This window comes from Pithys albifrons, chromosome 24 (assembly GCF_047495875.1).
Source record: "Pithys albifrons albifrons isolate INPA30051 chromosome 24, PitAlb_v1, whole genome shotgun sequence".
Lineage (NCBI taxonomy): Eukaryota > Metazoa > Chordata > Aves > Passeriformes > Thamnophilidae > Pithys > Pithys albifrons.
Genome location: NC_092481.1, coordinates 6,286,367 through 6,309,269, shown reverse-complemented (window position 1 = coordinate 6,309,269; position 22,903 = coordinate 6,286,367). Strand labels below are relative to the sequence as shown.

At 53.7% G+C, this 22,903-nt stretch overlaps 2 protein-coding genes across 2 annotated transcripts in view; both read right to left on the bottom strand.

Moving 5' to 3' along the window:
* NFYC (nuclear transcription factor Y subunit gamma) overlaps positions 1–22,903 on the bottom strand; it is a 129,484-nt gene that overhangs the window by 60,166 nt on the left and 46,415 nt on the right. The gene's annotated exons all lie outside the window — the stretch shown is intronic.
* On the bottom strand, positions 3,973–22,586 carry SMAP2 (small ArfGAP2). Its single transcript, XM_071576482.1, has 10 exons — positions 22,420–22,586; positions 10,878–11,011; positions 10,222–10,307; positions 9,125–9,203; positions 8,428–8,514; positions 7,852–7,930; positions 7,325–7,425; positions 6,809–6,974; positions 5,986–6,305; positions 3,973–5,050 (listed from the first exon to the last, which is right to left on the bottom strand). Exons 1-10 carry the CDS (start codon positions 22,520–22,522, stop codon positions 4,925–4,927), a joined length of 1,281 nt encoding a protein of 426 aa, XP_071432583.1. The 5' UTR covers positions 22,523–22,586; the 3' UTR covers positions 3,973–4,924.

The following is a 22,903-nucleotide window of genomic DNA, read 5'->3' as shown; positions in this document are numbered from 1 at the left end:
CCCCCCCAGGGCTTCCCTGAGCCCCCCAACCCCCTCCCAGGGGCTCGATGCCACAAGCCAAGGCCAGCCCTGCTCCCAAATCCCTCCTGAAGCTCCTGCCTGAGGCACGGATGGAGAGGGAGCCTGGGGAGCAGGGAGGGAGGGAGGTGTGGGGCCCTGATCCCTGGCAGGATGGAGAGGGAGCCTGTGGGGCAGGCAGGGAGGGAAGTGCAGGGTGCTGATCCCTGAGAGGATGGAGAGGGAGCCTGTGGGGCAGGCAGGGAGGGAAGTGCAGGGTGCTGATCCCTGAGAGGATGGAGAGGGAGCCTGTGGAGCCCTGATCCCATTCCCTGAGAGGATGGAGAGGGAGGTGTGGAGCCCTGATCCCACTCCCTGATAGGATGGAGAGGGAGGTGTGGGGCAGGCAGGGAGGGAAGTGCAGGGTGCTGATCCCTGAGAGGATGGAGAGGGAGCCTGTGGAGCCCTGATCCCATTCCCTGACAGGATGGAGAGGGAGGTGTGGGGCAGGCAGGGAGGGAAGTGCAGGGTGCTGATCCCTGAGAGGATGGAGAGGGAGATGTGGAGCCCTGATCCCATTCCCTGACAGGATGGAGAGGGAGGTGTGGAGCCCTGATCCCATTCCCTGACAGGATGGAGAGGGAGGTGTGGAGCCCTGACCCCACTCCCTGGGAGGATGGAGAGGGAGCCTGTGGGGCCCTGATCCCTCTCTCTGGCAGGATGGAGCCTGTGGGGCCCTGATCCCACTCCCTGAGAGGATGGAGAGGGAGCCTGTGGGGCCCTGATCCCTCTCCCTGGCAGGATGGAGAGGGAGGTGTGGAGCCCTGATCCCTCTCCCTGACAGGATGGAGCCTGTGGAGCCCTGATCCCATTCCCTGAGAGGATGGAGAGGGAGATGTGGAGCCCTGACCCCACTCCCTGACAGGATGGAGCCTGTGGAGCCCTGATCCCACTCCCTGAGAGGATGGAGAGGGAGATGTGGAGCTCTGATCCCTGGCAGGATGGAGAGGGAGCCTGTGGGGCCCTGATCCCTCTCCCTGGCAGGATGGAGAGGGAGCCTGTGGGTCCCTGATCCCTCTCCCTGGCAGGATGGAGCCTGTGGGTCCCTGATCCCTCTCCCTGGCAGGATGGCCCTGTGTAAATACCCCAATATCCCTAAAGGAAGGGAATTTTGGAGAACGTGAAGCAATTCCTGAGGTCTGGCAGGAGCAGCTCCCCCTCCCCGTGCCCACCCACCTGCCCAGGGCCCCTGGCAGAGGGGGCCTCGTGAATGTTAAGAGCACTTTGAAGTTGGTGGCCTTGTTTTCTTAAAGGGCTTGATTTTTTTCATGCAGTTCAATGAATAATCTCCCCCATCACACGGTCCCACCCCCACCTCCAGATCAACCCCAGGAATGAGCACCTGGATCGGGTAAGGAATTATCCAGGACTCAAGGATCTGTCATTAATCTCCAAAGTTTACACCTCAGACAGGAAAACATGGCTTAGGAATAGCTCTGGGGGAAGCAAGAGCTGGGAGTTTATCCTTGGATTTGGTTCTGGGAGTTTATCCTTGAATTTGGTTCTGGGAGTTTATCCTTGAATTTGGTTCTGGGAGTTTATCCTTGGATTTGGTTCTGGGAGTTTATCCTTGGATTTGGTTCTGAGAGTTTATCCTTGGATTTGGTTCTGGGAGTTTATCCTTGGATTTGGTTCTGGGAGTTTATCCTTGAATTTGGTTTTGGGAGTTTATCCTTGGATTTGGTTCTGGGAGTTTATCCTTGAATTTGGTTCTGGGAGTTTATCCCTGAATTTGGTTCTGGGAGTTTATCCTTGAATTTGGTTCTGGGAGTTTATCCCTGAATTTGGTTCTGGGAGTTTATCCCTGAATTTGGTTCTGGGAGCTTATCCTTGAATTTGGTTTTGGGTTTTGGGAGTTTATCCTTGGATTTGGTTCTGGGAGTTTATCCTTGGATTTGGTTCTGGGATTTTATCCTTGAATTTGGTTCTTAAACAGCACCAGGGAAATAAACCCCAAACAAGCACATGGAGAAAAGCACCAATGAGGTTTTTAGAAGCACCCAAAGTGAAGTTTGGAAATGCTCATCCTATTAAACAATCCTGACTTTGGTATCTCTAATTAAACAATCTCTGCCTTTAAACTCTGTCAACCCCCCTGAAAAGTTTGGGGGGGGCCATAAAGGAATCCAAAATTGCTCCAGGTGGGATGAGATGATTAAAGGGAAGGAGATGCCCCCAGAGCTCAGGCAGTTGTTCCAACCCCAGCCCTTCCCTGGGGCTAAAAGGAGTTACAACTCCAAGGGATACAACCACACAAGGACAATTCCACACAATTCTTCCCATTTTCCAGCCCAAAGTCCCCCAAAAATTACATTTAAGGGTTACCTGAACCAAGAGAGCCCCATGAGGCTGGGAAGGTGTCAGAGCCCAATTAGCCACGAGTTAATTGCTATTGGATGAGGTGACAGGTAATGTCACCATCAAACCTGAGCATCCCTTACCTGAGGGAAGAGTCAGGAGAATTCCCAGGACTGACACACTCACCTTGGATACCTTTGGATTTCAGGAGCCAGGATGGAACCACAGAACCCCCCTGGCTCCTTCCCCACCCCGTCCTATGTCGTGATAAACTTGGTTTGATGACAGATTCCTCCTATTGAACAACTCCACCTTCAAAAATCACCCCAGAGGGGGGAACTGGAGGGTCCTTTGAGCCCCAGTTCCACAGCCAAGAGAAGGGGATGGGCTTGTGATGGATCCTTGAGAGAGGGAATAGGTTTCAACCAAGCAAATGGCAATTTTCTACCTGTGTTCTGTAACGTTTTCTATGTGTGTGGTCTTTCTTAATGTCCAACTCTTGTATTTTTGTGGTTTCTATCTGCAGCAGGACTGATGGCTGTGAGGTGCACGCTGTTTTGTAAAATATTCCCAGCCAGTTTTCCCCCCCAAAAAATGGGGAAAACCTGAATTACTCACATTTTCATTGGCTTGTACCTGCATGTACAGTATTGGGGCAGCAAGTGAAGATGATTAAAACCAGCTTGAAAACTTTCTTCTGTGTTTGAGTCCAGCTTTGCAAAACATCCAGCCCCAAAGTCACCCAACAGATACACTGGGGAGGAGGGGAAAGGAGGAAACTCTTCCTTTTTTTTTCCTGGAAAAAGCAGGTTTTGACTCGAGGCAAGAAATGCCATAATTAATATGCAGAGGATGATGAGCTCAAGGCTCCCAGGAAGAGCTGAGCTCTCCCTGCAGCTGCACAGCCACCCACAAGCCTCCCAGGTTGGGCTTCAGGTGACTCCCAAATCCCACCCAACCTTCCCCAGTGATGGGCAGGGACTTCAGACAAGGGATGGAGGGACAGGACACAGGGAATGGCTTCCCACTGCCAGAGGGCAGGGATAGGTGGGATACAGGGAAGGAATTCCTGGCTGGGAGGGTGGGGAGGAGCTGGGATGGGTTTCCCAGAGAAGCTGTGGCTGCTCCATCCCTGGGAGTGTTCCAGGCCAGGCTAGAGCCACCTGGAATAGTGGAAGGTGTCCCTGCCCATGGCAGGGGGTGGAATGAGATGATCTTCAAGGTCCCTTTCCCACCCAAACCTTTCTATCCCAGAGTTTTAGGACTGTTAACTCTTGGTATAAGCTTAAAATGTACCTTTTGGCTGAGCCTTGGTTGGGTTTTGTTGAACATCAAGTTCAAAGCTGAACAATTTAATTCCTGCTGAAAAATTTAATCCTCCCAGCCCAAAGCAGAGTCTCTTTTTCTCCAGAGTCTCAACTGACCTGGGTGTGCCTGGGCTGAGCCCAGTGCTCAGAGTGCTGCCAGCCCTCACCCCCTGACATTGGGGACCCTGGAATTGGGCTGACTGGGGGGTGAAACACCCCAAATCCCCACGCCTGGAGTGAACAACTCCCCCTGAGAGCAGCAGGGAACAGAGCCTGGCACGTGCTGCTCAAAAACCTGAGGCAGCCAGTGGAGATTTCACTGCAGTTTTTATTTGGGAATTTCCATATCCACAGGAGAAAGCAGACCACGAGTCTGACCTGTTGCTCACGCTGATGACTTGAAGCAGTTTGTGTTCTACTGGAGATGAGAAAAAAGAAACCTGCCTAAGATTAAAATGTCCAAAGCGAGCCAGGAAAGGGTACCAGGATTACACAGGAACAACAACAACAACAACAACAAAAAATATGAAAAAAGTATAAATTAGGATGTCATAGTCATTTTAAAAGTGTAAGAAAACTTGCAGTGGGCTCTCAGCCCTGGATAAGTTAACTCTCAGTTAGATTGTTAAAAGTTAAATACATCAAATACCAACATCAGCCAGAAAAGCCTCTCTGAAGTGCAAGTTTCACATTCCATGGGCTTTGCCCCGGGCGAGAATCCGGCTTGCTCAGGGGGGAGGGACGGGCTCTTCCCAAGGACTTTGGTTCCAGTGAGGGCCACAGAGCCTCAGCTCTGGAGAACTCCACTCGAGGGAGGAGGTAGCAAGGCTTGCTTGCCCCTGGGCTTGGGTTAAATCCAGTTCCTCAGCACCAGACAAGGTTTCCCACCCCTCTACTAACCCGAATCTACTAACACTGGAGTTGAAGTGACAAGGCCTGACTTTAGCAGGCAGAACAAAGGAGATTTCCCAGTCCCACCTCTGCCCAGGTGCCCAGCAGGACATCAAGTGCTACCCAGAAGCATCGGTGGAGGTTTGTGCAAGGAGGGGGATCCACCCCAAAATGTGCATTGACTGTGCTAAGGACAGGGGAGCTCATGTTCTGGTCACTGAGGTGTCACCGTGTGTGACAGTGAGAAGGCAGAGATGGGTCTCAGATATGGAAGGGTCCGGGCTGGGCAGCCCCAAAGAAAAACCCTGAATGTCTCATGGAGCAGGTTTGAAGAACAGAACAGAAGGCAGAAATGGTCACAACGCGAGGGCTCATTTCCACAGGGGAGAGCTGAGGGACTGATTGCTGCCCTGGGCTCCTCCTCCACCCAGGGACTGTCCATAGCCCAGCACCCCGTTGGCTCCGTAGAAGTTCATCCCAGCCATCTGCTGGGTCATCTGCAAAGGGGACAGGACACAGGTCAGGGGAGTGTCCTGGGCACTGCCAGCCCAGGGCAGCCAAAGGGCAAACTCTGGACCCACCACACACTTCAGGCTTAAGCACAAGGTCTTCTAAAGAGTTAAGGTGAGCAGGTCTGAGGCTGCCAGGTGTGACAGGACCTGGTCTTTAGTTGTGCCAAGGGAAGTTTAGGTGGACATCAGGAATTTCTGCATGGAAAGGGTTGCTAAACACTGAAGGGGCTGCTCAGGGAGATGGTGGATCCCCATCCCTGGAAGTGTCCAAGGAATGACTGGACATGGCTGGGCTGGGGCACAGGGTGGGGATGGGGGCACAGGGTGGGGATGGGGCACAGGGTGGGGATGGGGACACAGGGTGGGGATGGGGACACAGGGTGGGGATGGGGACACAGGGTGGGGATGGGGACACAGGGTGGGGATGGGGACACAGGGTGGGGATGGGGACACAGGGTGGGGATGGGGACACAGGGTGGGGATGGGGACACAGGGTGGGGATGGGGACACAGGGTGGACTCTCATTTTGGAGGTTCTTAAACATTAGAAGGGGCTGCTCAGGGAGATGGTGGATCCCCATCCCTGGAGGTGTCCAAGGCATGACTGGACATGGCTGGGCTGGTGACAAGGTGGGGATGGGCACAAGGTGGGCTCTGATTTTGGAGGATTTTCCCAGCCTCAGTGATCCTGGCATTCCCAGGTGTGCACAAGCCCTTGCTCTCCCAGCTATGCCACCCTCTACCACCCTCTACCAGTTCAGCTGAACTGATGTCACCCTGCTCTTTGCCCTCCCCCAATCCCAGCCCCCTAAACTTGCCCCTCCTCAGTGGTCCCTCCATCCCTGCAGCACCATCCCCTGCCCACCCCCCGAGGGGCAGGGCTGGGCACCCCCCCATTCCCCAGGTGCCCCCCAGGCTCACCTGGGCGATGTTCCACTGCAGCTGCTGTGCCGGCTGCACACCGTACACGGGCTGGGGCACGGCGGCCACGTACCCGCCCTGCTGGGTGCCCATCATGCCGTTGGGCACCCCGAGCACCGCCGCCGCCTGCACGTTGCCCACGTACCCCGCCGGGATGGCCACGGGTGCCACCATGCCCGCTGCGGTGCCCGGCTGGGCCACCATGCCCACCGGGGGGGCCACCAGGCTGCCCAGCATGCTGCTGGCAGCGGGCACGGCGGGGAAGCTGGGATAGGCTGCTGTGGGATATGCCATGGGAGCGGGTGCCATGAACATGGTGCCTGTGGAGAGAGGGGCAGGAGGAGCTGCTGGGCACTGTCCCGGTGGGAATGGAGACCCTCCTGTCACAGCTCACACAGGTGGCAGTGCCATCCACCTCAGCTGCTCCCTGTGCTGCTCACAGAGCCCAGGGGAGCTGGAGGGGGGCTTTGGAAAGGGACATGCAGTGATAGGATACAGGGAATGGCTTCCCACTGCCAGAGGGCAGGTAGGTGGGATATTGGCAAGGAATTCCTCCCTGGGAGGGTGGGCAGGCCCTGGCACAGGGTGCCCAGAGAAGCTGTGGCTGCCCCATCCCTGGGAGTGTCCAAGGCCAGGCTGAAGCAACCTGGGACAGTGGGAGGTGTCCCTGCCCATGGCAGGGGGTGGAACTGGGTGAGCTTTAAGGTCCCTCCCAACCCAAACCATTCCAGGAGTCTCAAGGACATTCCCACATCACTGTCAGCTACCAGGACACCTCCCACCCCAAGGGCTGGTCCCCAGGACCAGCTCAGCTCTGTGGTACCTTGGGCAGGCAGCTGAGGGGTTTGGGAGCCATACAAGGAGAGGATGGAGTCCTTGGAGAGCTGTTTCTTCGCCACCTCCTCCCCTTTGCCTCCCGGCTCAGGGAAGAGGTTCAGGTTTTCAGGAACAGAACCAGCACTTCCAGAGGTTGGCATGGAGCCAATGACCTGAGACAGAGACAGGATTAGTGCCACATCTGCATCCAGCACCAGGGAGGGCACCAGGGATCATCATCCCAGCCTGGCATCTCCCTACAGGGACACTGGTAGGACAAGGGGTCATGGCTTTAACATGACAGAGGGCAAATTTAGATTAAGGAGGATATTTTAGGAATTAATTCCCATCCCTGGAAGTGTTCAAGGTCAGGCTGAACAGGGTCTGGAGCAGCCTGGTCTGCTGGAAGGTGTCCTTGCTCACTGCAAGGACTAGATGACCTTTAAGGCCCCTTCCAACCCAAATTATCCCATGGTTCTATGACCCACCCAGGCTTTGCCAAGCCCCACCATCCCCTGCTCACCTTCCTGGAGTCTGAGCTGGATCCCACTGATGCAAAGAGGTCCAGGTCCTTCTCCAGGCTGCTGGGCCTGCCATTTGTGACAGGGGTTGTCACAGGAGCATCTGGGAGAGATGGAGCTGTGCTGGGTGTGCCACACGGGGCTGGGGGCACCTTCTTGCCAACGTGGCACCCAACCCACGGACCTGCCCCACGTTGCCAGAGCCTCCCTCGTCCTTCTGGGGCACAGGAGGAACTGGGGCAGGACTCAGAAGTGGCCTGTGTGCCCCATCAACCTGGAGCAGCCCAGAGTGTGCAGCCCACAGAGCTGCTCCTGGAACACTCCAGGCACAAAACTGCCCCAACCCAAAGGAAAAGTCAAGGAAAACTCTCCCTGGTGCTTGGGCTGCACCAGAGCACTTCAAGCAGAACATTCCAGTACTCCCATTGTTCACCTGACATGGAAAATAAGCACTCAAAGCTCATCAGATTCACAAGATGGTCTCTAAAGTCACTAAAACTGAGGGCAGAAGGGCTGGAAAGGCTCTTACCAAGTCCCAGCAAGTCCATAACTGGCTCAGATTTAGGAGAACTTTTTCTAGACTGCTGCATTTCTTCTTTCTTTTGAGGCTGGGGGGAAAAGAACACCACAGGTCTAGATCACATTTGGGTTTACTGTTATGTCAGAGGCTTTTGTGAGATTAACCCTTAAAATCCTTTTCTTTTTCCAGTGGACTTAAGTGAAAGAAGTAGAAAATGACAGTGAAGTTCTCTTTGCTCATCCAAAAAGAATTTCAGAGTGAATATTACAGAGTTGTCTTATTGTCCCAATAGTTTGGAGCCCACTGTCAGATTCAGGCAGGCTCTAAACGAGGGACAAGGAGCTGCTCAGGCTGGAAAACTCAGCAGGGAATAGCTGGATTCCAATCTGCTCTGCAGGGCAAGGCAGAGCACGTCTGCTTAATATCTGGGTGAGCAGAGGAAAACAAGCTCCCACCTCCAGAGTGACTCAAAGCACCCACTGCTGTGACTGAGGCAGCAAAAAGGCTCCCAGAGCAGGCTGGGTTCCCTCTGCCCTGCCTGAGGTGTCTCCACAGCTGGGCCACCACCATTCCCTCTGCTCTTACCATCTTCACCTTCTCAAAGATGATGGGCTCCAGTTTTCTTTCAGATACAGGCTCGTTACTCCTTTTCCACTTGTCATCCTTTTCTTTCTGGAAGGGAAAACATCCTGATGAGGGTCAAAGCTCCTCATCACACCAAGAGAAGGTTCATATTATTGGTTAAAGCCCCTCAGATGCAGCTGAAGAGCTGTGTTTGAGCTAAAGATTTGCATTTGTTATTGATGCTGTTATTGATCTAAAAAATCTGTGGCTCCAATCTGAGGGTTTTTATTTGTCCTGCTCTGAGCAGGGAACTGCACCAGACCCTTCCCAGTCTCCTCCAGTTTGAATCCTCCCTCCATGACTGACTCCAGCCAACCCTGCAGGAGGGATTAGTCACTAATCCAGGAAACATTTCTCCTGGTTTTTCATGACTAAACTGACCATCACACCAAGACAAAGTTCACACACGATGCTGTTATTGATCCAAAAACTCTGGAGCTCCAATCTGAGGGTTTTTATTTATCCTGCTCTGAGTAAGGAACTGAACAAGACCCCTCAAAGGTCTCCAATTTCAATTCTCCCTCCACCACTGACTGCAAACAGCCCCGGGGAAGGGATTAGTCACTAATCCAGGAAACATTTAAACAGTGTTGTCACAAAGGCTCTACTTACTCCCAAGACAGACACACTGACACCCTCCCACCCCCCAGAGACTGACCCTGAACGCGTTGATGTCGATGCTTCTGTCCATGTATTTCTTCTTCTCGTATTTATCTCTGATGAAACTCTCCACGGCTCTGCAGCAGCTCGTTAAAGACAAATGAGGCCAGAATAGAAGCCTTACATAGTATTATTTGACATGTAGGTACAAGGTACAGGCTGTAACTAAACTAATGACTGTTTAAAGAGCATTTCCAGCAGTAACTTTCTTAAAATAATTTAGTGCTGGTTCCAAACTCCTTTTGCTGCTCGATTTTTGCCCTTGGGTTATTTCAAGCATGACAGTGCTATAAAAGGTACATTAAATCAGGGCTTGGATCCTCAGTGTGTTTTCTTCACTGTTTGATGTTTACTCCATGTCATTAGCACAGATTACAGTGGCCAGAGCTCGATCCTGCACATAAAAAAGCACCTCTGGCACCAGCTTAGGATAAAAAAATGATGGTGGAGAGCTGCTCCTGTGGGGTTTTTTTAGGGAAGTTTCCAGAATCATTAAACCTTTTTATCACAGAACTCCAGAATGGTTTGGGTTGGAAGGGACCTTAAAGCCCACCCAGTTCCACCCTCTGCCATGGGCAGGGACACCTTCCACTGTCCCAGGTTGCTCCAACATGGCCTTGGGCACTTCCAGGGCTGGGACAGCCACAGCTTCTCTGCCCAACCTGTGCCAGGGCCTGCCCACCCTCCCAGGGAGGAATTTCTCCCTAATACCCCCCCTAACCTGCCATTCCTTGTGTCCTGGCACTCCAAGCCCTTGTCCAAAGTCCCTTCCCATCTTTTTGTAGATCCTTCAAGCACTGAAGGCCACAATTAGGTCTCCCCTGAGCCTTTCAAACACTCAGCACTTTTGAAAGCCAACCTTCCCACTTCCCACAGCTCTGAAGTCTGGAATAGCTTCATGTGGTGACATTGGTGTCCCAGTTCTCCACCCCCAGAGCTCAGCACCAATCCTGCCCCCTCCCAGCTCCATGGCCAGGCTCAGAGGGAGCTCAGGGGGCTCATCCTGAGCCAACCCTCCTGTTCAGCTCTGCCAGGAGTGCAGCTCCACAGCTCCAGGATGAACAGGCTCCATGTGAGTCCCTGCAGAAAGGATGCTGGTCTGTTTGAGGTCTCCTGAAGTTCTCAGGCAGGAAGGCTTCATAGAGACGGTTTGCTTTGCCATTTCCCATCTCCTGCACACACTGGAAACCAAAAGAGTCCTTTGAAGTGGTGCCTGCACAGACACCAAAGCTCTCACACACAGCCCAGGCACTGCCAGCCCTCAGAACTCCAGGCAGGAGTGGAATCCTGAGCTCTGTCTGCACCCAAAGCCACTCATCACCTGCCAGGGGGGTCCTGAAGCAGCTGCCACAACCCCCTCCTCCTGCACAACTCCCCAATTCTGAGCCCCACAGCACAATATTTAGTGAAAGACTAAAGGTAAATGCCACATTAGCAACCTGGAGTCCCTCTGGAGGGGCAGGTTCTGACTCCTGCAAACCTCAGGGGGAGGTGGGCAGAGCTCCACAGCAGCAGCTCCACAGCAGCAGCTCCACAGCAGCAGCCTCTGGCAACTGAGCACAACCTGCAGCTCATTTGCCCTTCCCTCTGATGTTTGCAGAGCCTGAAATGGTGACATTTGCCCTCCCAACACAACCAAGCTGGGGATCATCCTCTTCCTGCTGCACTTCCCACGTCCTTGGGCTACTCAAGCTCCCAATTTCTGCAGCCCCACTACCAAACCCCCCCTGAATTTACTGCCCCCTCTTTACCTGGATCTGTTCTTGTGTCCACTGGTCCAGGTTGACAGATTTGACCCTGGATATGTGCACTCCCAGGTTCCTGTGGATCCCAGCACAGCGGATGCAGATGAACACCCCGATGTTCCACGAGGCCCATCGTGGCCCTGCAAAGACACCCCAGGGGTTGCCACCAGCTCAGCCCAAGGTTGCCTCGAGCAGCTCAGAAACTGTTCCAAGTGAACTGGGACTGCTGAGGGGTTTGCATTCCCAGCCAGATTGGAAATTGGAATTGGACAGCAGCAGGATGTTGAAATCATTATACTTGGAGATTTATTTCCTCCCTCTTCCATCTACACAAAACAAACAACTCCAAGAGGAAGAGGGAAGACAACACCACAACCCCCTGAGTTCTGCTTAGACAAATATAACAACACATCATTTCAACATAAGCCTGTGCTCCTGCTTTCCCCCTTTCTCAACCTCATTCCAGTGGAATCAGCTCCAGAACATTCCCTGCTGCTGTAGGAAAAGCAGCAAGAAATCCTCAGCCTGGGAACTGCACCATCAAATCTCTTTATCCTCATGCAGGAAGGCCCAGCTGGGCCAGGAGAGCAGCCCCAAGCCCAGGATTTGACCCCCCAGGAACGTGGAGCCCCAGGGTGCAACCCCAGCACGAGACACTTGATCAGTTCACTCCACAGTTTCCCACAGCTCCAAGATTGGAATTGCCATTCCAATGGGATTCCCGGTTTGCATGCGGCTCAGGCAGGCAGGGGAGCTCCAAGGAGTGGATGGGACATCATGCCAGGGGAAAAAAACCACAAGGGAGAGATTATCAAGCTTAGATTTCCTCCCTGCACCCAGAACAGCCAGCAGGGCAGCACCCAGGGGTGGGCAGGGGGTGGGCAGGGGGTGGCAGGGGGGGCCACAGCCCCTCTCCCAGCCAGGACCAGACCCTCAGTCCTGGAGAAGGAAGATCAGCTTTGGAAGGAGTGTTTGGAAACTCATTTTTCCAAAACTAACCCCCCTCAGCCAGTCCCAGCTTGGGTGTCCAGCTCCCACATCCAGCTGGGTGTCACCCTGCCCAGGGAAGTGGCCACAGCCTGAATTAGGGCTCCACTAAACTGTGCCAGCCCTTTGCCCAGACATCACTGCAGATGAACAGTTATCCTGCCTGGTCTTGGGCTGCTAAAATAGCAAAGCCTGAAGCTAATGAGAGTGAGGTGGGAGGGGGAAGAGGGGGAGAGTGTAATTTCAAAGCCCTAAAAAAGCAGTGCTGCATTTGAGTCTCTAGATATGCTGTTAACAGTTTAATTCCTATTTATGGGCAAAGTCTGGAGTATCCTGAGGGATTTGGTGCTCTTAATGCAATCTGTGGCTCATAGACCTTGCCAGGACATCCAACTTACCTCCAGTACCTGTTCCAGGGAACTCAGGATTTTAAAAAAGCTTTTATTAAGTCTTCTGGCCTTCCCTGCCATTACTTGCTTCTTTTTCCCTCAGAAGTGGCCCTTGAGAACAATATTAATTTAATGGAGCTGATGAATTCACTTCCCAGTTTAGGAACAGATCTTGGTGAAGACCTGATTAAAAGCACACCCTTGTTCATTTATTACACCCACCAAAATCTAGGACTGACTCAAGCAAAGCAGAATCCTTAATTTGAGCATGTTAAAAAGGAAGGGACTGCAGTACAAGCCCTGGGCAGTGAGAGCCAGGAGCCCTCACTTGGAATTCTCTGCCAGCTCCACCTCGAGGGCTCTAACGTGAGACTGTGGGCAGGATTAAGCATGAGACTCAAGGTTAGATTTAAACTCTGGATATATTTAGCCTTTATAGGACTAAAAGGATTAATAGGCAGATACTACAGCCAGGCTGGAGTAATCAGCTCACTGCTGTCACATGGACCAGCTCAAGCCACCACAACCTCCCACCCCACGATGCCACTACGAGAATGACTCAGGGGGACAGTGTCACCCTCCCACTTCAGTGTCACTTCAATGCTGGAACAGCAAGGACTGAGCTCAGGACTAACAGCTGCACTCCTAAACCCCAGCTCTGGGTGAGCCCAGAGTGGAGGAGCCTCGTTATGCCAGGGAATATTTCCAAAAAATTAAGACTTGGGCTTTCAAAAATCCTCCAAGCAGGTGCTCTGGCAATAAACACATTACACAACCAGGGGTGAGCTCCTCACTGCTGCTGTCCCAGCCTTGGCTGGGTGTCCTTGCAGGGCCAGCAGGGGCTACAAGAAAGGTCTCACATCTGTGGATTGCAGGAACCAGCAGAAAGCTGGGGCTGGGGGGCTGTTTATACCCAGAGCCAGGAGTGACTGTGAGCCCTGAGTGTCCTCTGCCCACACAGCCACACAAGGGGGGTGTTTCTGGGGGGTTTAAAGCACTGCCCAAGTTTGCAGGCAGGGCTCTGATGCCACAGCTCAAACACACTATTACTGCACCTCCAGCTTAAGCTAAACCAACGTTTTAACCTTTAAATTTCCCCCAAAGCCTTTTTTTCGTGTTCCAGAGGGAGGGTTTGATGCAATGTCAACACCCTCCCACTTCCCTCCTGGGAGGCTGCACTGGAGGAGCTGCCACTAAACCCCCTCCTGGGGAAGGGCCAGGCTGGGATGGGGCTGGGCAGGGCTTGGGGAGGGATTTCCCCACGGTTTCACTTCTGCTTTCAAGGTGACACACTGGAGAAAGCCCCGTGGTATTTCCAGATGTGAGTTCCATCACATGCTGCAGCATTAACTCCCCAAAACCAGAACCAAGCCACAGAAACTTGGGTGACTTCAGGCTGAACTTCAGGGGAAAGTTGCTCAGAGAATGGTTTGTACCAGTCAACATTATCATTAATAAGCACTAATCAGCACTGCTGGAGCTGCCCTGCAGCACTATCAGCCCCTGCAGCCCTTGGGCACACCCTGGCACCCACCAATTGCTCCCAGGGACCCTCCAGGGTCAGGGAATCATGGACTGATCTCCAGGAGGTTTGAGGACACAGTAACACAAAGTTTTTGCTCATTAAAGACGTTGCTCCTCACGTGAATATTCTGATTAATGTAAAAATAGTTGCACTGAGGCTGAGCATCCTCAAAGCTTAAGGGTGAAATGAAAAGCCCCTTCCCATTGGAAAACTGGGAGTTTGCTCCAGTGCCAACCAGTATCAGCCATTCCTGGTGCTGCCACCACTCGTGTTTCAGCATCAGGGCTGATTTTACCATTCATGGAAAGCAACTCTTGGCACCAGCCCAGCTGGGCAACGCTTGTTGTGCTGTCTGTGCCCCTGTGCCTCCCCTCACACCTGCCCAAACCCTGCCTGAATTCAAGAAACCCCCAGTTTGGAGTCAGAATCCAGAGAGATTTAAGAGCCCAGCCACCCCCTGAGTGCTGGCACAGTATTTAGGTGAGCTCAGACCACCCTGGCACACAATCCCAGCCTGGCAGGGGCTGCAGGGAGATCACGAGCTTAAAAGCATCCACTGCTCAGCCAGTTCTGACTTCCCAAAGCTGCACTGAATACTTGAGTGGATTCCTGAGGGAGGATGCACCATCCAGAGGCTCAGCCAGTGCTCCAGGAGACACTTCCACAGCCTGTTTTATATCCCAGCCTGTCAAAACTAACACCACATACCAGCTCCCAGCCAAGCCATTAATGCCACAAGGGCTGCTGAAGGATCTGAATTATTGAAAAGGCTCCCAAATTCCCTCTAAAACCCCAGCACAGCCTGAGGAGTCCACTCTAAATGAGTCACTTTGCTCTGAGTTCACAGCCCTGAGTGTTTTTAATTGAGAAATCCTAAGGGGCTTCACTCCTCACCCCTTTATTCAGGCCCTAAATTTTGGCTCGAGCTCCTCCTGCAACTTTCTGGAGTAATAACCCTCCAGAAGGCAGTTAAAAATAAACCAGATTTGGCTGCAGAAGAGGGTTGGGGGGGTCAGGAAAAAAATAGCTGCTTTCATGGGCAGGAAGGGGAGAGCATCACTATTCAGGACCTAATTAAATAGTCCAAGGGCAAACAACCCCTGCCTGGGGGGAGCACCTGCTGTGCCAGGGCAAGGGGATGCCACCACCACCACTGCTCCATGTGCTGGGATGCAGCACCACCCCAAGCATCCCCTGGGCATCTCCTGGGCAAAGGGATGTGGGAAATTCTCCTTAGAGGAGGATAAACCTCCCACAGCAGCTCTCACTGGGATGGGGAGAATCCAAGCTGAAAAGCCCCACTTCTTGCAGGGCCAAAAGAGGAAATAACCCAAGATCCTGGAGCTTCCTTTGCCCTGTGGTTTCCTTGTTCTGGAAGGAGTTGCTTAAGGACTGACTGACTGTGCTGCCCAGGAGGGTGGCAGAGCCTTGTCTTGCAAAACAACTTCCTCTGCTCTTGGCTGGGAGTGTCTCCTCCAGCGTCCCAGCAGTTTGGGGAAGGAGGTGAGCTCTAAAACCCAGCAAAACATCCTCAAGATCTCTAAATGATGCTGTTTCACAGGATAGTCTGGGTTGGAAGGGACCCACAAGGACCATCAAGTGCAACTCTTCAGTGAATGGCTCACCCAGGGACCAAACCTGTGGGTCCCAACCAACTGAGCTTTCATTATTAGCACAGGTTAATTCCAGGTTAATCACTGACCTGAGATGGCTCCAGTTTGCCCCCAAATTCCTGATATTTGAGGGCTCTGAAGGCAGAATTTGTGCAGCTTTCAGGGCAGAGCTTATCACTGGTACCATCTCGTGCTCTGAAGGGCTGTGGTGAGCCCAGCACGGAATGAGGGAGGTGGAGGAAGTGAAAAGAGATGCTGAGAACAGCAGGGTGGGTCCTTCCTGCTGCTGGGCAAAGGGATGTTCATGCCTTGAGAAAATCAGCTGTGAAAGGGACAATTTCAAGCAGTGAGATGACAGGAATCCATGGGAGAAGACTGGGTGACATCACCAACAGTGATGTGTTGGGTCTAGTCCTGTTTAACACCTTTATTGATGATTTAGATGAGGGGATTGAGTCCCTCAGCAGCAAATTTGCTGCTGACACCACGTTGGGAGGGAGTGTCGACCTGCTGGAAGGAAGGAGGGACCTGGAGAGGGACCTGGACAGGCTGGAGGGATCTGGAGAAGGACCTGGACAGGCAGCAGGGCTCTGCAGAGGGATCTGGAGAAACTTGAGAGCTGGGCTGATTCCAATGGGATGGAGTTCACCAAGGCCAAGTGCAGGTCTTGCCCTTTGGCCACCCCAAGCCCTGCAGCGCTCCAGGCTGGGCACAGAGTGGCTGGAGAGCAGCCAGGCAGAGGGACCTGGGGGGACTGAGGGACAGGAAGCTCAACAGGAGCCACCAGTGTGCCCAGGTGGCCAAGAAGGCCAATGGGATCCTGGCCTGGATCAGGAATAGCATGGCCAGCAGGCCCAGGGCAGTGACCCTTCCCCTGGACTCTGCCTTGGGGAGGCCACACCTTGAGTGTTGTGTTCAGTTCTGGGCCCCTCAGTTGAGGAAAGAGATTGAGGGGCTGGAGCGGGGCCAGAGAAGAGCAACGAGGCTGGAGAAGGGACTGGATGTGGCACTGAGTGTCCTCTGAAACACCTCCAGGGACAGAGAATCCAACATGTCTTGATCCAACCCCACTGTGAGCAGGGACAGAGAATCCAACATGTCTTGATCCAACCCCACTGTGAGCAGGGACAGAGAATCCAACATGTCTTGATCCAACCCCACTGTGAGCAGGAACAGAGAATCCAACATGTCTTGATCCAACCCTACTGTGAGCAGGGACAGAGAATCCAACATGTCTTGATCCAACCCCACTGTGATCACCAGCCCAGGGCACTCTGTGCCCTGGGCTGGTGATCACAGTAGGGTTGGATCAAGTTGTGGTTGGATCAAGTCATGGTGATCACAGTGGAGTTGGATCAAGGGTTGGACTTGGTGATCTCAGAGGTCTCTTCCAACCCAACTGAGAAGAGCAACGAGGCTGGAGAAGGGACTGGAGCACAAGTGCTGTGGGGAGAGGCTGAGGGAGCTGGGGGTGTTCAGCCTGGAGAAGCTTGGTGTTTTTGGAGCTTTATTTGCCACCCTCCTGTCCCCAGGTGGGTCAGTGCAGCTGGCACAGACCCAGGACATCAGAGCCAGTGCCTGTGCTTGGAGGATTATCCCTGTTACCTATTTCTGGCAGCAGTGGGGACACAAATCCAGGAGTGACTCAGAGCTCTGGGTGGCTGTTCCTAAAGGGGATCTTCCCACAACTCTCCCAAGCACACTCTGATCCCACAGTGAGGCCTCACTGGTGCTTTTTTTCTTGCTTGAATGGGAAGTTACAACCCCAGGCAGGTGGACAGGGCTGTGATCCCTCTGATGCCAAAGGGGTTTCTGTTCTGATTTTCACATTTTGTAGATTTTAGGAACACAGCAGTTGTAGATTTTTAGAGGGTTAATATTTCTAACAGTTTAAGTTTAATGCCTTTCTATCACTACCCCTGTCCCAGAACAGGGAGCTCAAATTCCTTTAGTTAATTAATCTTGTTTAGACTCCTTTCCAAGGTAGAGCTGAAGGATATCAGAAGGCCCACAGAATGAAACATAAACACAGGTCAGAGTGACCCAAAAGCCCACTGGTGATCACAGTGGGGTTGGATCAAGACATGTTGGATTCTCTGTCCCTGCTCACAGTGGGGTTGGATCAAGACATGTTGGATTCCCTGTCCCTGCTCACAGTGGGGTTGGATCAAGACATGTTGGATTCTCTGTCCCTGGAGGTGTTTCAGAGGACACTCAGTGCCACATCCAGTCCCTTCTCCAGCCTCGTTGCTCTTCTCTGGCCCCGCTCCAGCCCCTCAATCTCTTTCCTCAACTGAGGGGCCCAGAACTGAACACAACACTCAAGGTGTGGCCTCCCCAAGGCAGAGTCCAGGGGAAGGGTCACTGCCCTGGGCCTGCTGGCCACGCTAGTTTGGATCCAGGCCAGGATCCCATTGGCCTTCTTGGCCACCTGGGCACACTGGTGGCTCCTGTTGAGCTTCCTGTCCCTCAGTCCCCCCAGGTCCCTCTGCCTGGCTGCTCTCCAGCCACTCTGTGCCCAGCCTGGAGCGCTGCAGGGGTTGGGGTGGCCAAAGGGCAGGACCTGCACTTGGCCTTGTTGAACTGGATGAGCTCCAAGAGACCTTTGTGTGCCTGAGGAAGAGGAGCTGATGAAGACAGAGGATTTTGACGACCCCAGACCCAATTCCAGGGGGTTGGACCAGGGGTGGGACTGGGGCTGGACTGAGAAATGTGTAAAGCAATGATTGGAGGGATCTTATTATAAAAACCATGGAAACAAGAACTGGGACACATGGATGTCATCCTGTATTCCTGTGGGCTGTAGGGCCTGGGATATTAAAGGACCTTTACTTTTTATCTTACCCTGCACTAACGTGGCTCCAAGTCCTGTTTTTGGGGAGAAGGGTCATTCATGGCATCACCTCCCACAGCCTGACACTTGGAAGCAGCTCTCAGCTCAAGCTCTCTAAAGGATAAAGCTCATTCCTGAACATTTACACTCAAACTGAAATCAATACTCTCTTTATGCCCAAGACTCTCCTCTCAGACCTGCCTTTAGAAGAGCAGAACAGCTCAAAAGCAGCATCATGGAAGATCACAGAGAATATTGTGGCTCAGAATCCAAATGAAAGCACAAGCCCACGTGCCTCCCTCTGGCAAGTTTCCCTTACATAAGGCTGAGCTTTCTCCTCACACAAGATTCCCTAAGCCAAGCTGAGCACTTTCAGTCCCACCACTGTGGTTTTTGGAGCACTCCCCATAATGATCATCCCCCTCCCATGCAGCTGTTCCAACAGCTATTTAAAAAGTTACTCTTTGAACTGCTTTGACTGAAAAGGAAATTCAGCTGCCACTCAAGAGGCTGCTGATGCAGGAGTTGAGTCACACACACTTTTGGGGAATATTTGCAACGTGGTTTAGATTAATATTGGTCTGGCTGGACTAAGCCAACGCCCCCATTCCACTGGAAGCCATCCTTCCTCAACCACCTGCTCTTCATCCTGCTTTTCCTCCTTCCCATCCAGTATTTAACCACCTCTGGACAGGTATTTTCACAGCTCTACCTGTATGGAGAATTGATCTGAGCTTGGGTTGTGCTCAGTGACACTTTTCCCATCTGATCACTCGAGGTTGAAGGGGCTGATTTGGGCACAGAACCCTCAGGTCTCACAAGACAAGGGATGGAGGGAAGGGTCAGACAAACCAGGAGGAGCACAGGGCAACCTGAACCTGTGGGCACAGAGAAATCCTCGCTGGTGCTCCCTGGGGAGGACCCGCCGCTCCAGCGCCGGCCCAACGGATCCAAGGAGCCTGTGGGATGGATGGATGGGCTGGAGAGCAGAGGGGAGAGGTTGGGAGAGGAGAGAATCAAACACAATTAGCTGTAGGGCACACAAGATCAGCTTTAGAGTCAGAAATGAAGAATCCTGTTAGTGCTACTCAACACAGGCTGTTCATAGTCTGGGATTCTGTGATTCCAGCTCCTGGAAGGACATGGGGACACTGAGGGCGAGGTCAGGTCACAGGACACCCCACAGCCCCATCTCCTCTGCCATCCCAACCTCCACACTCTGCTGTCCAGCAGGGGATGTGCTGACAGATGCTCAGCACAGGCTGTTCCACAGCCCTGTTATCTCCCAGACTCACACACGGAGCCACAGCACCCTGGGAAGGGCCTTGGGAAAGGAGAGGGAGGAGAGATCCCACCTGGGAGAGCAGCAGCTCCTCTTTTAAGGCACTTGGTTCAGGTGACTCAAACAGCAAAGGCCTTCAAGGAGAGGATTATGGCAACTCATCACCCCTGGCATGGGGTGTAACCCACCCTGGGCACAAAGGAAAGAGGAAGCAGCAGAGGGAGATCCCACCCAACTTCCTCCTACACAAGGGCCTGTGAGCACTGCAGGGTTTGTTGGGCAGAAACAAAAACACACTGAGATGTCACAGAATGGTTTGGCTTGGGAGGGACCTTAAAGCTCATCCAGTCCCACCCCCTGCCATGGGCAGGGACACCTTCCACTGTCCCAGGTTGCTCCAACCTGGCCTTGAGCCCTTCAGGCACCTGTACAGATGAGCAGCTTTGCTTCCAGGTATCCCTGGAAGTGCTGAGAGGGACCATCTGGAGCCAGCAAGTACCACGTGGCCTCCCATCAGCACAGCTTTCCTTATTAAGGAGCCACATATCAAATAAAATGCTCTCTTTGCTCTCCACAGGTCCACCTGGGGCTCATTCCATCATTTCCATCTCCAAAGTGGAACTCTGCAGTTATTCCAGGAGGAACATCAGGACGTTCTTGCCATCACTACCCAGAGCAACACACTCACCACAATAACCAAAACTGCCCCAAAAGATGCTTTGACTGGCAGGAACTACCCAGAGAGCTCATGGCAGAGACACCTCCTGTGGCCACACACGCCCTCGAGGAGGAGATTTCCCACCTCCAGGAATCTCATTAGTGTAGTGGGTAATTACGGGATCAGATAAGTCAGTGGATAATTATTGTTATCAGATAACTGAGTACAACACCAGCCTGCTCTCCAGGACTGATGCAATCCTTCCTCCCAGCCAGGAGCTGCTTTAGTGGCAGGGCTGAACTCTAACCCTTAATTACAGTAATTACCATAACAATTAGCTACAATTCTGCACTTCCAGGATGTCCCGTGAACAGGAGAAGCTGCTCCATCACATCCCAACAGGTAACCTGGAGCTGGGGGAGAATCTGTGCCCAGTTTGGGGCTGTTGCTGTCTCGTGCCTCAGAAGACAAGATAAAGCTGCTATTTTTGCCCTCAGTGCTGGCTCCAGGTGCCAAGAGATAAAGGACTGGCACGTGAGGGGGCACATCCTGCCCTCTGCCAACCCACGTGGCCCAAGGCCAGGGGTGGACCAGGAAACCACCTGCAAGATCAAACAGGTTCTTGGGCTGAGGTCACTGTGGGGTTGGGGTTTTGAAGAGCAGAACTGGAAACAAACCCCAGGGTTATAACTTGAAATGTTCTCAGAACCTGCAGTTCTCAGGGGCCACACTGAGGTCACCAAGGGTCCTGTTTACAGATGGATACAAAGACAGTCCCTCCTCCAAGTTCATTTCCAGCAGCTCTTGGGAAACAAGGCTCAAGTCCAGATCTCCAAGTGATTAGAATGGCTCATTAAAACAGGATTTGAGGCAACTTTAACTCTTTTGCTGCAGGAAAACAAACATTTCCCAGCAGTAACTCCAGAGCAGCGTCTGCACCACCAGGGGACAAGTTCCATTCCTTTGTTTTGTCTTCTGGAACTCAAACATTGAGATACCAGTTCCTCTGTACCCCCTCCCACTCCTTTCTCAGACAGCTCAGGGTCACAACAGGCCTTGGAAATCACAGAAACATGGAATGGTTTGGGTTGGAAAGGACCTCAAAGCTCAGCCAGTGCCACCCCTGCCATGGGCAGGGACACCTTCCATTGTCCCCGGGTGCTCCAGCCTGGCCTTGGGCACTTCCAGGGATGGGGTTTCTTTGGGCAACTTGTGCCAGGGCCTTTCCAGGCTCACAGGGAGGAATCCAGTGGAAAAGGAAGCAGGGGACAAACCCCTGGAATGGTCCATCTCTCCAGGGTGTTGTTACACCTTCTTCCTTCTCCCTACTCAGTGTCCCCTCCAATCCTGGTCACATCAGGGGCAGCCCCGGGTGACAGGATGTGACTCCCCAGCTGGAATTCCCTCCCAATGACACAACAGGAGCTTTTCCAGCTCCCTCCTCACCCCGAGGAGCGGCTCCCACTCCCGATGGAGCATCTCCCACATCCCGGGAGCCGCTGGATTCCCTCCCCATGTGCCCCCGAGCACCGGCGGGTTCCAGAGGCACCGGAGCCGCTTCCAGAGGCACCGGGAGCTGCTTCCAGAGGCACCGGGAGCCGCTTCCAGAGGCACCGGCACATCCCGTGGGACCCACAGCGAGCCCGACCCCGCTGCGGCCAAACCTGCCTCTGTTTGGGGTTTTTCTACCCCAAAACTACCGGGGTTCTCCCTGCCCAAAACCATCGTGTTCGGTCCCCCAAAACCACCGAGGTCTGCCCCCAAAACTCTCGTGTTCCATCCCCAAAAACCACCCTGTTCTGACCCCCAAACCACCCTGTTCTGTCCCCAAAACCACACGGTCTGCCCCCCAAACCTGACTCTGTTCTGCCCCCCAAACCTCTCCGTGTTCTGTGCCCAAACCACCCTGTTCTGCCCCCAAACCACCCTGTTCTACCCCCAAAAGCCACCCTGTTCTGCGCCCAAACCCCCCCGTGTCCTGCCCCCCAAACCCCCCCGTGTCCTGCCCCCCAAACCCCCCCCGTGTCCTGCCCCCCAAACCCCCCGAACCGTCCGGGCCCCCACCGAGGCACGGCCGTTGTGCCACCCCCAAGCCCCCGAGCGCGGGGCCGACCCCCCGAAGGCCAAGCCTGGGGTACCCCCGAGCGGCCCCGACCCTCCGTGAGGGGACAACCCCGGCGGGGCCCGCCGGACACCGCGGGGGCGACACCGGGGGTGGGGGGGACACCCATGCGGGGACACCGGGGGGGACAGCGCGGTACCTTTGGCCTGGCAGTCGGCGCAGAACTTGTTCTCGTCCTCGGCCAGCAGCCCGGCCAGCACCGCCTGGTACCGCTCCACGTCCCGCACCGACTTGCCCGTCATGGCGCGGCCGGCGCTGCCCGCCCGCGGGTCACGGCGCGGCCCGGCCGCTTCCGGCTTCCGCCGGGGGCGGGGCTTACAGGGGGCGGGGCCAACAGCAGCAGGCCACGCCCCCAAGTGCGGTAACCCCCCCTCGAAAATCATCGTCGTATCATTATCATTGTCATCATCGTCATCATCATTATCATTGTCATCATCATCATCTTCATCTTCATCATCATCATCATCATCGTTATCATCATCGTGCCAACCCCTCTGTCACCATCGTGACAACCCCTCTGCCACCACTGTGCCAAACCCTGCCACCATCGTGCCAAACCCTGCCACCGTCGTGCCAAACTGTCACCATCGTGCCAAACCCTGCCACCATCGTGCCAAACTGTC

Excerpts from the sequence above, each read along its gene's own strand:
- SMAP2 (XM_071576482.1), bottom strand. The coding sequence starts at position 22,522 with ATGACGGGCAAGTCGGTGCGGGACGTGGAGCGGTACCAGGCGGTGCTG. Across the intron at positions 9,204-10,221 it reads AGGAGACCTCAAACAGACCA|AGCCGTGGAGAGTTTCATCA; the intron begins GCATCCTTTCTG and ends GAGCTGCTGCAG. Across the intron at positions 6,306-6,808 it reads CCCTCAGCTGCCTGCCCAAG|GCACCATGTTCATGGCACCC; the intron begins GTACCACAGAGC and ends CTCTCTCCACAG.